At 46.6% G+C, this 14,853-nt stretch overlaps 1 protein-coding gene across 4 annotated transcripts in view; it reads left to right on the forward strand.

Moving 5' to 3' along the window:
- The window catches only part of GAS7 (growth arrest specific 7), a 96,656-nt gene that overhangs the window by 42,529 nt on the left and 39,274 nt on the right, over positions 1-14,853 (forward strand). For all 4 annotated transcript variants that reach the window (XM_062610591.1, XM_062610592.1, XM_062610593.1 and 1 more), the window contains exons 3-5: positions 8,948-9,019; positions 10,214-10,299; positions 12,968-13,021. In XM_062610591.1, coding sequence (XP_062466575.1) covers positions 8,948-9,019; positions 10,214-10,299; positions 12,968-13,021 — 212 coding nt within the window. The remainder of the gene's footprint in view (positions 1-8,947; positions 9,020-10,213; positions 10,300-12,967; positions 13,022-14,853) is intronic.

The raw sequence follows: 14,853 nt of genomic DNA on the forward strand, positions 1-14,853 counted from the left end.
CAATGCTTCATATTTGGCCCAGGCATCAGGATCACTGAAACCATGTCTGCAACTTCATGCAGCTTACTGCAGCGGAGCCTCTCCCCTTTCCCAGGATTACATGTGCCCAGAATGCACAGCTACTCTGGGGTTAGCCATGGAGCTGCTCCGTGCCTGTGGGAGTGGTTTACAACTCTGTGTGGGTGGTAGATTCAGCAGGAAAATATTTGATTATGCTGGAGAAATCCTGTGATGTGCTGCAGCTGTAATACCTCTTGCATTAGTCAAACAATAGCACGCCAGCTACCTTGCCCATCACATTAAAGATGACTTATATACTTCTGACACAAGCGTGTGTGTGGCGTGCTGCCATCCTGCGTTCTCAGCTGAGGTCAGCCTTACATGGTGTGTCCTTATTTCCAGGCTTTTCTTGTTTGTGGTGTTGTGTTCTGCCCATTTACTAAATGGCTTTCTTTCTCCTGGAAAGTGGGAATTCTGCTTTCACATCTCAATCCTAATCAAAGTCCATATAGTCTCATGGTCACAAACATCATTAGTAGAATGCCACCTGCAACAGCAAGGGTTGGGGCAGGGACTGAAATGTGTAGCTGCAAGCGGTCATTTCTGTGACAGGAATCTCAAGTCCAGCACTTCTGAGTTTTAGGGACATTTTCTTGATCTGCCTGAAAAAATTATGTATTACTTAGTGTCCTCCTCATACCACCAGCCATCATTCCTGTTTCTGTGCCCTGAGCACCCTTTCCTGCTTACTTTGATTTACCCTTCACCTTTCTTTTGCTGATGCTCCTAACTCCAAGCGAGTTTCTGATCCAGCTGTGCAACCACTGCAACCTGCAGCCTGCCCACTGACCCCAGGAAGAGCAGAAACAACAGATTGTGCTTTTCTAGGTGGCACTCAAGCAATAGGTGAAAATTCAGTGCCATAAACACATTGCATTTCCCTCACAAACCCAGTGCTTAGGGACCTTCAGCATCCTGTGGCTAGTGAGCAACCGGGTCCTTTCCATCCAGCATGGTGCTGTCTTTGTCTTGCAAGTAAATTATCCAGCACCAAACCAGTATCTACTAAAAAAAAAATCCTGATCTGAGGGGTTGATCACTGACATGTCTAAGCCCCATTGGAAACTACAGCTGGAAACTCCAACCACCTAATCCTCCTTGTGCCTTACCCATGGGCTGTTGTCATGAGCAGTACCTGGCACAACATGGGCAGAGCAACCTGGTCTAGTGGAAGGTGTCCCTGCCTGTGGCAGGGGATTGAAACTGGATGAGCTTTAAGGTCCCTTCCAGCCCAACCCAATCCTATTGAGTCTGTAAAACATGGCAACAGTGCTTGTGGTCGTCTTGTATGTGACACCTTTGCGATTAGAACACTCACCGGGTCAGAGAATACTCATGGAAACTCAGAGGGACTTCTGTGTGTTTTGATGTTCTCCTAAAATTCATCATTCACTACATTTATGTCTTATAGCTTCTGTGGAATGCCAGAGCTGAGAGCACTGTAACATTAGGATGTTGCAAGATCAACTATTCTTTCCACAGACATACAATTTTTGAGCATTGTAAGCACATAAAAAGGATTAAAGCAATTAAGAAGCACCAGGTACAGTAAGCACCAGCTTACTGCACCATTGTAAGCTAGACCTTAATCAAGAATATAAAAGCAATTTTAATAATGCTTGGTAAATGGAGGATGACAACAGATGAAGTAGGAGAATTTCCTACCCTGTGATCACACAGAGATATCTGCACTTTCCCTGGTGCTGCTGTGAGTGGGGAAAAGAACAGGGTAAATACAGAGAATGGCTAATTCTCCAGAGGAAATGTATGTGAGATCTATCCTGGCAGCCCAAGCACACCCTGGGATGCATTTGGCTAAGGGTGCCACTAAGGCTATTCGTAAGTTAGTCGTTTTGGAACTTTACCTCCAACCTTTACCAAATCTCAAACTCTTTATTTTCAGAGAATAAACAAGATTTATTTTATCTTTGCTTGATTAGAAAGCAACCTCAAAGTGAGCTGAAAACAATCCATTTCTTTAAGGCAGGTGACTCAGTAGTTCATTTAAATAGGTATGTTCCCAGAGTTCCTGTCAGCACACCCTGTCCCATCCCTGAGATCCAGAGTACACATATCAGCCTGAGGATCAACAGTCAGATGCATTAGAGGGGCTCTATACTTGAAGACAACCAGGACTGCAGTGCTAGAAGGCAGTGAGGCAGTTCACCACTTGAGACTTTTGAAGTACTCGCTAAACCTGAATTGAGAGAGCAGTGGATGGAAGGAATATAAGCATGACCTACTGTAGTACTTCCCCTGCCTGATATTTTTCCATCTCTCTGAGTCAGTTAAGGAGCTTGGAAGGATTTAGTCTGTGGGTTGAGGTTTTTCTTTCATTTCTCACCAGCTACGGTCAACACCTGCTCCAACTAAACTTATGAACTGTAGCTCCAATAGTGAGCCATCTGTGGAGACACCAAAGAGGTATCAAACATTTTTATTATATATTTTGTCTTGTACATATAAAACTTTTTAGTGACAGTTTCCCTCTGATACAGGATGCTCAGCTAAAGGGTGATAAAGAAACCTGCCCTGGTAAAGTGGCCTAAAACCTAGAAAAAACAAGTGTGCCTCAGACAGTGCTGGAAATAGCATTATTATCACTGCTAAGCCTGCAGTGAAGGGCTCAGTTTTGTTGCACAGTGTTTGCAAAAGGAGGGGCATGGTACAGCTCCCAGTGCTCATGTCGACAGATCAAGTAAGGACTATTGTCAGCAGTTTTTCCCATGCTGTTGAGGTAGTGATAAGCACCTCTATCCTCAACACATGGACAAAAGATTTCAAGAACTCTTGGATGGTGCCTGTATCCATGCCGCTAATTTGGGACTGAGGATATGGCAGCCTTAGACGATTTTAATTGAACTGCCTGTGGGATGGAGCTGGATTTCAGTTCTGACACGGCAGCTCATGCTGAAGTAGTTCATGTACTACATGGTGCTCTGCTTACAGCACTTGTGAGATTAAATCTCCTGTTCCATGCAGGTGCAGAGAGATTTGCATCTGTCACTTCTGCTGCTTTTCTTGTCTCTCTTCATTAGGAGCATGAAGCAAAGGTCAGGGTCCTGGGAGGCCCATAGAGGAGTGTGACCTTGCAATGCAATGGGAAGGCTACCATGTGAAGGACCATGTTGCAGTTCAGAGGCTCATGCATGGGCTGGTTGTTTGGGCCTTTGGAGGTGATATGCTATAGGTGGCCCATAGGTTCCTTTCTGCAGGGGTCACTGGCTCAAAATGTTGGAGCATAAAGATGAGGGAGCTGTTGTGCTGAATCAGGACAGTCCTCACATTCTGCAGGAGGTCAGGAGGGGAGAGCAGGGTGTTTCTTCCTAGCCTGGAGTTAGTTCTTTAGACCTCATCATTCCAAAGAAACAAAATCTTGTGCTACAGAATAGGAGGAAAACATTTTCCTTGTACTCTCATTCCCCCATTCATTGGCTTCTGAAGTTTTGAATGGTTTACTCCAGTGTCAGGGCATTGCAAATGATTTCCCCTCCTTACATTCACAAACCCACACTCCCCCTGACTTTCCTTTAGGCTGTTTTCTCCCACACACAATACCATGAAATTAAGTGCCATGAAACCTTTTCTGATTCATCACAAATATGGAGAAGATCTTAGTCAGGAAGGGGAGATAAGGTGTGAAAGCACTGACAGCACTTTGTTTCCGGCTGCTGAGGTTTCCTTCCAGCAAAGCCAGCTTCAAACAGCCTGGAGGCTTGGAATGGGGACTGCAGTATTGAGCTCTTAAAGGAAAGCCTGTTTCCAAAGCAGGGCTGTTTGTACTCCCTTCCACTCACAGGTCCAACCAATCTTTGCACTGTTAGGAGCCAGGGGCAGGCTGTAAACTATGCTAAAAGCCTAGAAAGATGCAGGGGAGCAGCAAAGGAAGGACAAAAGATTAGCAAACTATCTGCACATAGGGGTGGTTCCTACATGCCATTGGCAAAAGCAAAGCGAATCCAAAAACAATGAGGTAAGACTGTGGGGCCTGTTCTACCCTAGTGCAAAAATCACTTCTAATCCTTTATGTTTTAAGGAATAGTTTTGTAGCTATACAAAAAAGATGTGGATGGGCTGGAGAGGGTCTAGAGAAGGGCCACAAAGATGGTCAAAAGACTGGAAAGCCATATGAGTAAAGGCTGAGAGAACTGGATTTGTGTCACTGTGTTCCAGTATTTAAAAGATGTTTACAAAGAAGATGGAGACTCTCTTTTTACAAGGACTCACATGGAAAAGACAGGGATAATGTCTTATTAATAATATAATGTATCTCACAGGTTATCCTGGTGAGATTCTGATTGGACACAGTAGGAAAATTTTTCACCATGAGAACAGTCAGCCACTGGAATAATCTCCCCAGGGAAGTGGTGGATTCCCCAGCACTGGACACTGTTAAGATTCAGCTGGACAGGGTGCTGGGAATCTTTTCTCGGTCATGCTTTTCCTAGAAAGGTTGGACCAGATGATCCTTGAGGTCCCTTCCAACCTGGTATTCCGTGAGTCTGTGATCCATATCAGTGGCTGATGCAGCCTGCACAGGTTCACATTATTCAGGGCAGTAACTGGGTTTAGAGCTGCTCAGCATAAGAGATCTGTTAAAATCAAACCAAACTCCAAACCTGTTTATAAAGACGAGCTAGCACCAGTACAGGTGCTGTAGGAGTGACAGGTTGTAGCTGCTATAGATCCTTTGGACCAGGGAAAGTTACTGCACACTGAGCAGACCCAGAGGTCCTCTGGCTTGCTCTGCTGTATTCTCATAGTTTGGCCGATGAAACTGGAGCATTTAGCTCCTAAAATAGCACTACACATGACAGAATGCAGAGGTACTAAATCCAGTCCTGAAAGCAATATGAGCACACTGAGGAGGGATTATGCTAGATGTTAAAGCCCTGATGCTTGGCTGATGTGGTAAGTTCAGACTAGAAAGCAGCTGCTTTGACTTCAGAGTGCTGCTGGATCATGGAGAAGGGACACCACATTCCTTCTTCAGCTGCTACAACTTTGATCACAAAAATCATCACCACTCGGACCTCCTCAGAAGCTGACATGATGTCCCACAGTGTGTGTCTCTCTGAAGGCCTGACACATCATGTTATTTCTCATTCTGCCAAACAGATGCAAAGTGAACTTTTTTTCCCCCAAACACCCCAGGTTTCCGCTTTCCTTTGGGAGGAAATGTCTAACTACATCTGTGAAAGCCCTCTTTGGTTCTGTTGGCACGTAGAGCTTGGGTATTGTAACTGGTTTTCCTCTCACTACGTCATTTCAGTTTGAGCAAGTGGCTTTCTACTGCCTTGCTGTACAGTAACTAATTTCATAGAATAATAGCTTCACAGAATCACAGCCTGGTTTGGCTGTGAAGGGACAGCCAAAGCTGTCCCTGTGAAGGGACCTTAAAGCTCATCCAGTTCCAACCCCCTGCCATAGGCAGGGACACCTTCCACTAGACAAGGTTGCTCCAAAGCCCCTTGAGTATCTCCCAGGGCTGCAGGACTCTTTTTGTTCACAAACCACCTTCACAGTCCAGAGGATGACAAGGAAACTGCTGATTATTCCTTCTCTTCATTTGCTAAATTGAGTATGAACATGTGGCTGATAATGGAGAGCAGAACTTGTAGATATTGGTCTGCCAGTGCTAAATTACACTCTCGAAGAGTGAAAGCTTTTAGCCTGACTCTAACTTCCTCTCTGGAAGATTGTGTGGAATATAAAATCTAGCCTGATATTGAATCTATTCTTAATAGTACTGATCATTATTTTACCACATGTTTAAAGGTAGTTTTCAGATTTTCCAAGCATGAGGATCAAAGGCTGCATTTAGTACACCAAGACAAGACTCTGTCTTGGATGTATTAAGCAGGGTGTTATCTCTCATCAAGCCTTTTCTGTGTAGTTCTGAAAAACAATCATCCCCCTTCCCCATTCACTCTGATCATGACTAAGCTGAAGAGAAATTTGTGATGTTACTATCTTGGTAAATTTAGTTGCTTCCAGTAGATGGCATTACAGCAGTGCAGTCCTGATGGAGGTTGGTTTCTGTCCCTACTTCAGCTGCAGGAACAATTCCTCTTTTACTGTGTGCAGAGAAGTGGAGTTTTTTTTCTCCTAGCACTCAAAGTAAATGGGTTTAAAACACTCGTATTCTTTTCATTTCCTACCCAATAAAAGATTTTATTTCCTTGTAGACGAAATCTTTACTGACACAGTTTAGTGGTGAACTTGGCAGCGCTGGGGGAACGGCTGGACTTGATGAACTTGAAGGTCTTTTCCAACCTCTTTGATTTTATAATTCTATGAATTTTCAATGTGCATAACCCAGCAATCACTTTATTTTAGAAAATTTGTCCAGACACTGAGTGCTTTGGGTTGAATTCACAAATATGCAAAGCGCTTGGCGCTGCTCTTTCATGTATGACATTTCTTCCCGCAAATTATGTATCTGGGCTTTCTGTATGGCAGAGGGGAGTAATCAGTCACTTCACGCCATCTTCACAGCAGCTAGCAGGCAAAGGAGAGATGAATTACAAGAAGCAGCTGGTTATTTTAACCGATTAATTACATTTCTAATATATTTGCAAGGTTTTAAGTGCATTCTTTGTACAGTCTCAAAAATGCAAAAATATTGTTGAAGGATATGCTGGCATAAAAAGCCTCAAGCCAAATATTAAGGTAACTGTTTTTACTGCTAATGTCAAAGTCAGTTCTGATCAAAGCGTGTTACCCCACTGAGTGCATTTGGGCACAGCATAAGGGGACACCACAGCCCCTCCACATGGATCCCCAAAAGCCATCCTTTGAAGCGCTTGACTTGAAGTCAACTCATACTATTCAGTAATCAACAAGTTATGTTACAAAAATAAATCATTACCAGAAACGTGGGCAGCATTTTCTGTTGTTTACCTTTGCATTACAATAAATGTAAATTAGAATTTGTCTTTATTTAATCATGCATTTGAGTATTTGAAGCCAAGACAAGCTGACTCACAAAAGACAACTCCTAGCATTTAATTTTCCTTCTATGTAGTTAAAACACATTCCAGTTCTTCCTCATTGACCTAGCATGGAATTTATTAGCTTGCTCCCCAGTTCACAAAAAGCTGAGTAAAATTTAAACATTTCCCCATGATTCATCAAAGCTGTTTGTCCACCAGGTTTTGCACTTGCAAAGAAAATTCAGTGCTCAAAGTATTTTTCTTTGCAAGCAAAAGCAAGCTGTGGCCTGGGGAGAAGGGAAGAGAGGGGTAAGCAGGGAATATGTCTCAAGTATTTGGGCATCACAGGTGTAGGGGATGGCACCTTCCCCCATTTGGGATTTCCCAAAATGAGGAACCTAACGCAACCCTTGAGGACATCAGGATGTGTGTGTATGTGCATGAATATGTGCATAAAGATAGACAAAACAGTATTCCCTTCTTTACCCAACAGGCCTTTATTGATTCTTGAAGCATGTTAGCATCCTGTTAGCATCACTCACGCAGGATAGAAGGCTTCATGTGCCCTGATGGAAGCACTGGCTGCCAACCCTAGACTGTTATGCCCAAGGGTTCTCTCCTGCTTCAGTACCACTTGAGAGAGATGCAGGATCTCAGTTTTGGCATGGTTGGATGGCTGTTGGTTGGGATTTTGAGAATAACTGTTTCAAATGAAGTGGCCTATATAAGCTTTTGACTGTAGTGATAGGACAAGGGGTGATGGGTTCAGACTTAAACAGGGGACATTTAGGTTAGAGGTTAGAAAGAAATACTTTACAGTGAGGGTGCTGAGGCGCTGGCACAGAGTGCCCAGAGAAGATGTGGCTGCCTTATCCCTGGCAGGTTGAATGGGGCTTGGAGTAACCTGGTCTGTTGGAATGTGCTCATGGCCGGCGGTTGAAACTGGATGAGGCTTTAAGGTCCCTTCTAACCCAAACCATTCTATGATTACACTAACTTGCTTATTTTCTTATTTGATATTGGCAGTCAGACAGTATTATTTATTTGGTTTGGTACCAGTATGTTTATTGAAAAGGAATGGTGGTTTGGGCTTTCTGGCTCAACTTCTGCAGAAGTTGCTGTTGTAACTCTACTGTCTGCTGTTTGCAGCTTTTACAAAGTTTTGCAATTAAATTGTCTGTATTCAGTGGTCAAAAATAATTTTCCATTTGCTGAGAAAATGAGCAGAATGGCTAAACTTCAGAGGAAACTTGTGAGAGGGAAAGCATCGACAGTCTTTGAGTATCAAAACTGGTGTGACGTACATTTGCATATCCCAGCTGCTAAACAGCCCGAGTGGAAAGCAAAAGGAGATTTGCTAGGGAAATAGCTTTGTTGAGGGGAAAAAAATGTTATGGTGTATGTATATGTCACTAAAACCACATCTCTGAGTCATTCACAGCTGCCTTTGATGCAGACAGCAGGGGCGAAGGCACTGCCACTGCTTGGTCCTTGTTCCCAGGGCCATGACTGGCTGTGCTGCAGCCACTGTGGCTGGGTAGGTCACGGTGTCCACAGTGGCTGCAGGCAGGACTCTGGGCTGAGCTTGATTTAACTCCATCTGGAAAGGCTGTCATGGTGGCACCAGCTTATAGTGATGTGTGCTATTGCTGTACCCCTGCTTTCTTGAGGAGCACAGCCTTAGGGCAGATCTGCACTGGAAGAACCAGTGATGCAGCTCCCAGTCTGCTCTGTCTCCACCCATCCCAGCTGGCCGGCAAGGGAGCCAGGGCTGGGGAGCAACAGCAGAAAGAGATGGAAGGAGATGGGAAGTGCAGGCATCTTCCTCACAGTGTGAGAACTTGGGTCAGAGAACACTGAGGGTCAGACCCATTTGTCTGTGTATAATACACGTAACTCTGGTGTGTGTTCAAGGCCTCTGTCACCCTTACACTGATGTTTCCCTTCAACAGAAACGACCTGGGAGCGGCCAAGCAGCGTGCCTGGGACTCCAAAGAGCCCTGTGTCACAGAAGAGTTCTGCAGGTACTTTTTGCTGCTGTGACTGACCACTGCATTGGGTGAATCTGCTTCTCCACCACTCAGCAGAGCAAAGGAAAATGCTGTGATTACCTGAGAAGTGTATTTAATGTACATGGTCATGCAAGTGTAGCAGAATATGGGGGGGGGGGGGTGTGGTGGTGTCACTTCTGATACATCTTCTTGGCTGTTGTTTCCCTACTGATGCATCTTCTGGCTGGGTGTCTGACGTGTTTGCTCAGAGCTGAGATAGCTTCTTCCTTGGAGCATGGAGGCAGATGGTGGCCCAGCAAGCCAGCAGGGTTGCTGGCTCTCAGTGGGAAGACAGGCTGCCTTTCCCAGTCCCACTTTCTGCTGGGGTAGGGGAAGCAAACAGCTCCAGCATGGGGTCCTCCACAAGCTGCAGGTGAATATCTGCTCCACTGTGGACCTCCATGGGTTGCAAGGGGACAGCCTGCCTCACCATGGGCTGCACCACGGGCTGCAGGGGAACCTCTCCTGCAGTACCTGGAGCACCTCCTGCCCTTCTTCTGCACTGACCTTGGGGTCCACAGAGTTTTCCCTAACATATTCTTACTCTTCTCTCTGGCTGCAATTGCTCCTGTGCAGTTTCCCCCACGTTCTTAAATACGTGGACCCAGAGGAGCTACCACTGTCACTGATGGGCTTGGCCTTGGCCAGCAGCAGGTCACTCTTGGAGCCAGCTGGCATTGGCTCTATCAGACATGAGAGAAGCTTCTGGCACCTTCTTACAGAAGCCACCCATGTGCCTCCCCCCACTACCAAAACCTTGCCACACAAACCAAATACAACATACCCAACTTCTTCAAACACATAACTTTACCAAACAATGATAGGGGAGTTGTTTTGAGTCTGGGCATCTCTTTTTCTTAGCTCTTTCCAGCTCAGTAACTCCTGTCATAACTGCTGTTAAGAGCCTGCTGTGGGTCCATGGGCTGAGCTTCTGTAGAGTCCAGTTCTGGGGTCTTTCTGGATTGGAGTTAACACAACACATTGCCAGCCTGTTGGAATGGGGAGAAGCATCTGTAGTTTCTTAGGCAGGAGGCAGTGCGCACTGCTAATTCAAAAAAGACACTGATTTATATCTGTCTGTTCAATTAGTGATTATAGTTTTTTAAGTGTGTATTTATTAATTTGCTACCAGCAGCGAGCCTGTTAACTCTTCATCTGTTCTTACAGTGAATGGCTACTACATCTCTGGGACCCCAGTACACCAGCTCGACTCTGGTCATATGAGCCTCCGAAAAGCCAGTGGGGATCCACAGGTAAGTCTGGGGCAAAAGTTCAAACAGAGCTATCCATGGATACATGGGTCTCCACTTCAGTAATTTTGGAATATGCCCAGGGCAGGAGGTCAAGAGTCATTTTCTTTTGGGAACTGCCAGACCAGACCAGATTTGTTGTATCTAGAATAGTTAGTCTTTGTGTCCAGCTGGTAAAGCAGTACAAAATGCCAAGATACTTGGGATATTTTCATCCTATCACTCTGACACTTCAGTCACTATTAACAACCCTACAATTTTTCTTGCCACTCCAGCAAGAAACCTGGGCCTCTCCCCAGCACAGTTCTCTCTCTAGACTTGCACATCTGCCCATGTCTGTATCTCATTGTGTTTTCTTGCAGCTCCAGCTTTCCCTCCCAAAGACAATATTCACAAAGAATTTGTCTGAAACTTGTTTCGCAATTACTTCATCCATTCCTGCATGTCCTCTTACAGACCCTCCTCTGTGCGTGACATAGCGTGTGCCTCACCCATCTCATCACTGACCCGTGGATGGTCTCCCTGCCTGTTTGTCCAAGTTTTCAGTAAATATCTCTGCACTTTTTCTTGTACCACTTTGTGTCCGTGGGCAAGTCTTCCCCACAGGTCTGCAGATGCAGCACAGGGCCCTCGTCCAGCTTCTCCCATGAAACTCTTCACTCCCCGCCAAAACGACAGTTGAATAGGTGGTGGGTTGCACTCCTGTAGGGTTGTGCTTCCCTGCCCATTGGTAACCCTGATGGTACCAGACCTGAGTCCTCTTGCCTCATTTCTGTAGTAACTGACAGGTTCTTCTAAGTGCAACTCCTTAAATACTCCAAGTGAAATGATTTGTGTGCTGCTGCCATCCTGACTTGGGTTGCCTGTCGCTATCAGCATCTCTCTGATGTTCCCTATTTCTTGGTCTTAATTTTGTGTTGTCTTCCAACTGTCCCTCTTTGCCTCAGCCCACTTTCTCACCCATTGTCTCCTAAGTAGTGGCCTTCAGGCTTGCCCTCATGTGTTCTTATTGCAGCTAAGTTAGCATTTCTGGTTTTGCTTCCACACCAGTGGATTCATCTCCCATGACACAGTTCCGCACTTACTTCAGACTCCCTGTTCCTTCCACATCAAACATCTTGCACTGCCCGTGCTGCTTCTTCTCTGAGCAGTTTGCACAGGCTGGAGGCAGACCGTATTAAAAAAACATATAAAAAAACCCATGACCAAACTAGGTCAAAAGCGTTTTAAAACCTGGTGTAGTGCAGTGCATTGTCAGACACCCCTGTCCACACATCTGCTGTGACACCCTCAGAGAACCCAAAAAAACATGCAGGCTGTGCCTTCCTTTTAAAGTAGCTGTGGTAAGCCTTTTGCAAAACATTCATTTCTCAAGGTATCTGGTTCACAGTGTTTTTGCACTGGTTCACAAGTCACATTAACTGACACCTCCAAAACTTCCTTTTGCTACATTTGCTACTTTCCATTTTTACAGTGCTGAGCCTGACTCACATTTATAGCCACCTTTTTGGACAAATTCACTTCTGAGCTACATGGGCAGCCCATTACCATGCACTGCTTTGTTCAGCTGCCTCAACCATCAGACTGACAAAAATCCCTTTCATGAGTTTCCTCATTTACTCTAACAGCCTCTGTGATACTTTCTTTCCATTGCTCCTTTATTACAGTTTTTCTCAATTTGAAATCCTGGCTTCATTCCTGCTTTGAACCTGTAACTAGTTTATAACTGGCTGCATTAGCAGTAGCTCATGTCCATGCCCACTCAGGAGCCTGCTCTTCCTGGGAGCTGGCTGCTTTTGTAAGAAGAGTCCTTAGTAAGGAAAACATCTGACCGTGAACTGTTGGTTGCAAGAAGCTGTTCTCTGCACCGCAAACTCTCATGCACTTTGGACAGTCCCTCTCCCATTTGCTTGTCTTGGGCCACCCCAAGCTGCTTCGCCTTGACTGCCTCCTTGTCTGTGCTTGGCACAGGCTGTCTCCTGCTGCAGAGCTGCTTCCAGGCATCCTCCAGGATGCTTTCTTGGGCCTGGGCAGCAGCCATCGTCCGAACAAACGCTGGCAAGATCCCTCAGGCACATTTCTTGGAAACAGGTCGAGGGGGGAAAAAGCCACAGCAGAGAACAACGCGGAGCTGTGCTGCGCTGGGCGCAGGGCCAGGCCTTGTTTACGGCTTCCTAGAGAGCAGCTGAACGCTGCCCGTCCGGGTTGTCACAACAGCCACGGCGGGAGCAGCAGCACAGCCCGGCCCCGGTGCAACGCGCTCGGCCCAGGACACGATGTGACCGGAGCTGGCCGCGGCTCTCGGGCTGTACCCGAAGGGATCGCGCTGGTGCGGGCGCTGCGGCAGCACTGCCCGGCCGGGGGGCACCATGCTGGGGGCACCGCTGTGCCGCGGGGCTCGGAGCTGCCGGGGCGGTCACTCCCCTCAGAGGCAGCGCCGCGGGACGGGGCCGCCCTGAGGGCTCGGCGGGCGGGCGGCGGGACCGCCTCGCTCGGCAGCGCGCTCCGCCATTGGCCGCGCGGGTTGGCGGCGGCACCGCCTCCACTGCGCCCGGAGCGGAGCCGAACCGAGCCGAGCCGCGGCTCTGGGCCATGGGGTCCGCCTAGCTCCAGCCCCGCCATGCTGGGCTTCGAGAGCGGCCGTGACGATGTGCCCCGCTTGTCTCCACAGACCCCCGGGTCCCCGGCGGCGCCGCGGCGGCAGAGCAAGGAGAGCAGCCTGACGGTGAGTGCGCGGGGCGGCGGGGGCTTCGTGCCGGGGGGCGGCGGGCAAGGGTGAATCACCGCGAGTGATTTTGGTGTGGAAACGCTCCTAAGTGAAGATCCCCGGGGAGGCTCGGGGTTCTTCTACCTGGACAGAATTCCAGTGTCGTTATCCCTTTGATCCCGGTGCATCTGGGATGAGCGGGAGGCAAGGGTGTTCCAGAGGTCCTAAATGTGAAGCAGGGATCCTGAGGAAACTTCCTCGTGTGGAAACCCCCATCCGCAGCCTCTACTTGGAGAAGCAGTCACAGGTTGGAAATGCACAAATCCGAGGAGATGGTCGTTGCCCTGCCAGGGCAGAATCTTTGTTTTTTCCCAAAGAGGTGTCAGAAGGTGTTTTTCTGTGCCAGAGTGTCCAAGTGAAGATTTATGATGGAGAAATCATCGTGAAATGGTTTGGGTTGGAAGGGACCTTTAAAGCTCATCTCATTCCAACCTCCTGCCCCAGGCAGGGACACCTTCCACTAGATATAGGTAAAGATTTTAAGTTTCAGTCTGAAGATAATCTTACATTTCCTTTTAATATTAGTAATTAAATATAGCTGACTCAATTACAATGTTCTTCAGTATCCTGTTTACTGACATTAATATCTTTTGTGTGCCTGTTGACCTCATCTGGAACCCAGTTTGCACTTCTGGCCTCCTCAGTGCAGGACAGATGTTAAAACACAGAAGGGAAATCAAAATAGGTTTCTGAAAGTGGCTGGGAATAGAAAAGTTTGTTTAAAAGGAAATAATAAAGAAGATAAATGAGCAGATAAATATATTGCAGCAGTAAAGGAGAGGCAATAAACATGCTTATAGCTGCAAGCATTGGCAGGGTGTAAAATCCACAGGAACAAAAAGAATAATGTTGTACATCATTAACTGTTATTAAGTGGAGGAGGTTGTTGTCTATATTATCATCACACAGAGCCTGATTTATCTGTTGGTGGATTTATGTGTTGGTGGGGCACAATTCCCTGTGTTTCTGGTGAGGAGGATGAGTGTTTGGAAGGAGCATGTGCCAGAAGGAGCAAGTGCAGGTCAGTCATTGCTATGTAGGTACAGTTTTGTAGGGGAAAAATATCTTCAGCAGTTTGCTTGGTTATCAGAATAGGTTGTTACAAATGAAACGTGCTGTTACTGTTAGTGTATTGAGGGAGTTGTACGTCATGAAGCTGGTTTAGATTTGCAATGTCCTGGGGAATTAGCTGCAGGGCTATGGTGGCTGGGGCTGGAAACTTGTCAGAGCCACCTAATGCAGTCCCTGCCAACCTGGGTTGGAGGGGTAGGAGCAAACCATGGGCTGAACATCATGTCTAGATGGACTAGAGATGGTGGCTTGCAAGGTGCAGCAGAAGAGTGCCTGTGTTCCTGAAATACTTGCTGCTTACAGGGCTGAGGACACAGGCTGTTCACTGAGGGTGTTTTTTACTGTTCATATTTGCTGGCCCATGTGCCATCTGGTAGCATCTGCAAAGCAAGAAGCTGTTGTGTGTTATGTCGGGGTCACTGGGTGTGCATTTGTCCAGCAGAAGTCTGAAGCTTTCAAGCACGATGCATCAGACAGACAAACCCAAGCTAATTTTAACAGCTGTTTGCTCCGAGCCATTGCCTGCATCAAGGAAGCATTGTGAAAAACAATTCTCATACAGAGTGTAAGCTGTAAAACAATGTAAATTTTCCCCCTGTCTCCTGGGAGGTTATATTTGTTCAGCATCGCTCAAGCTAACATTGGGATGTTCTCAGTAACAGAGCTGTAGGGCATGTCCTTAGCTTTCTGTCAGATGTTTTTTCTTGGTCTGTAGCTGT

The sequence above is a fragment of the Pezoporus occidentalis genome, unplaced genomic scaffold (genome assembly GCF_034315485.1).
Source record: "Pezoporus occidentalis ecotype Australia unplaced genomic scaffold, CSIRO_AGI_Poc_V1 ctg148, whole genome shotgun sequence".
NCBI classification, from domain to species: Eukaryota; Metazoa; Chordata; class Aves; order Psittaciformes; family Psittacidae; genus Pezoporus; species Pezoporus occidentalis.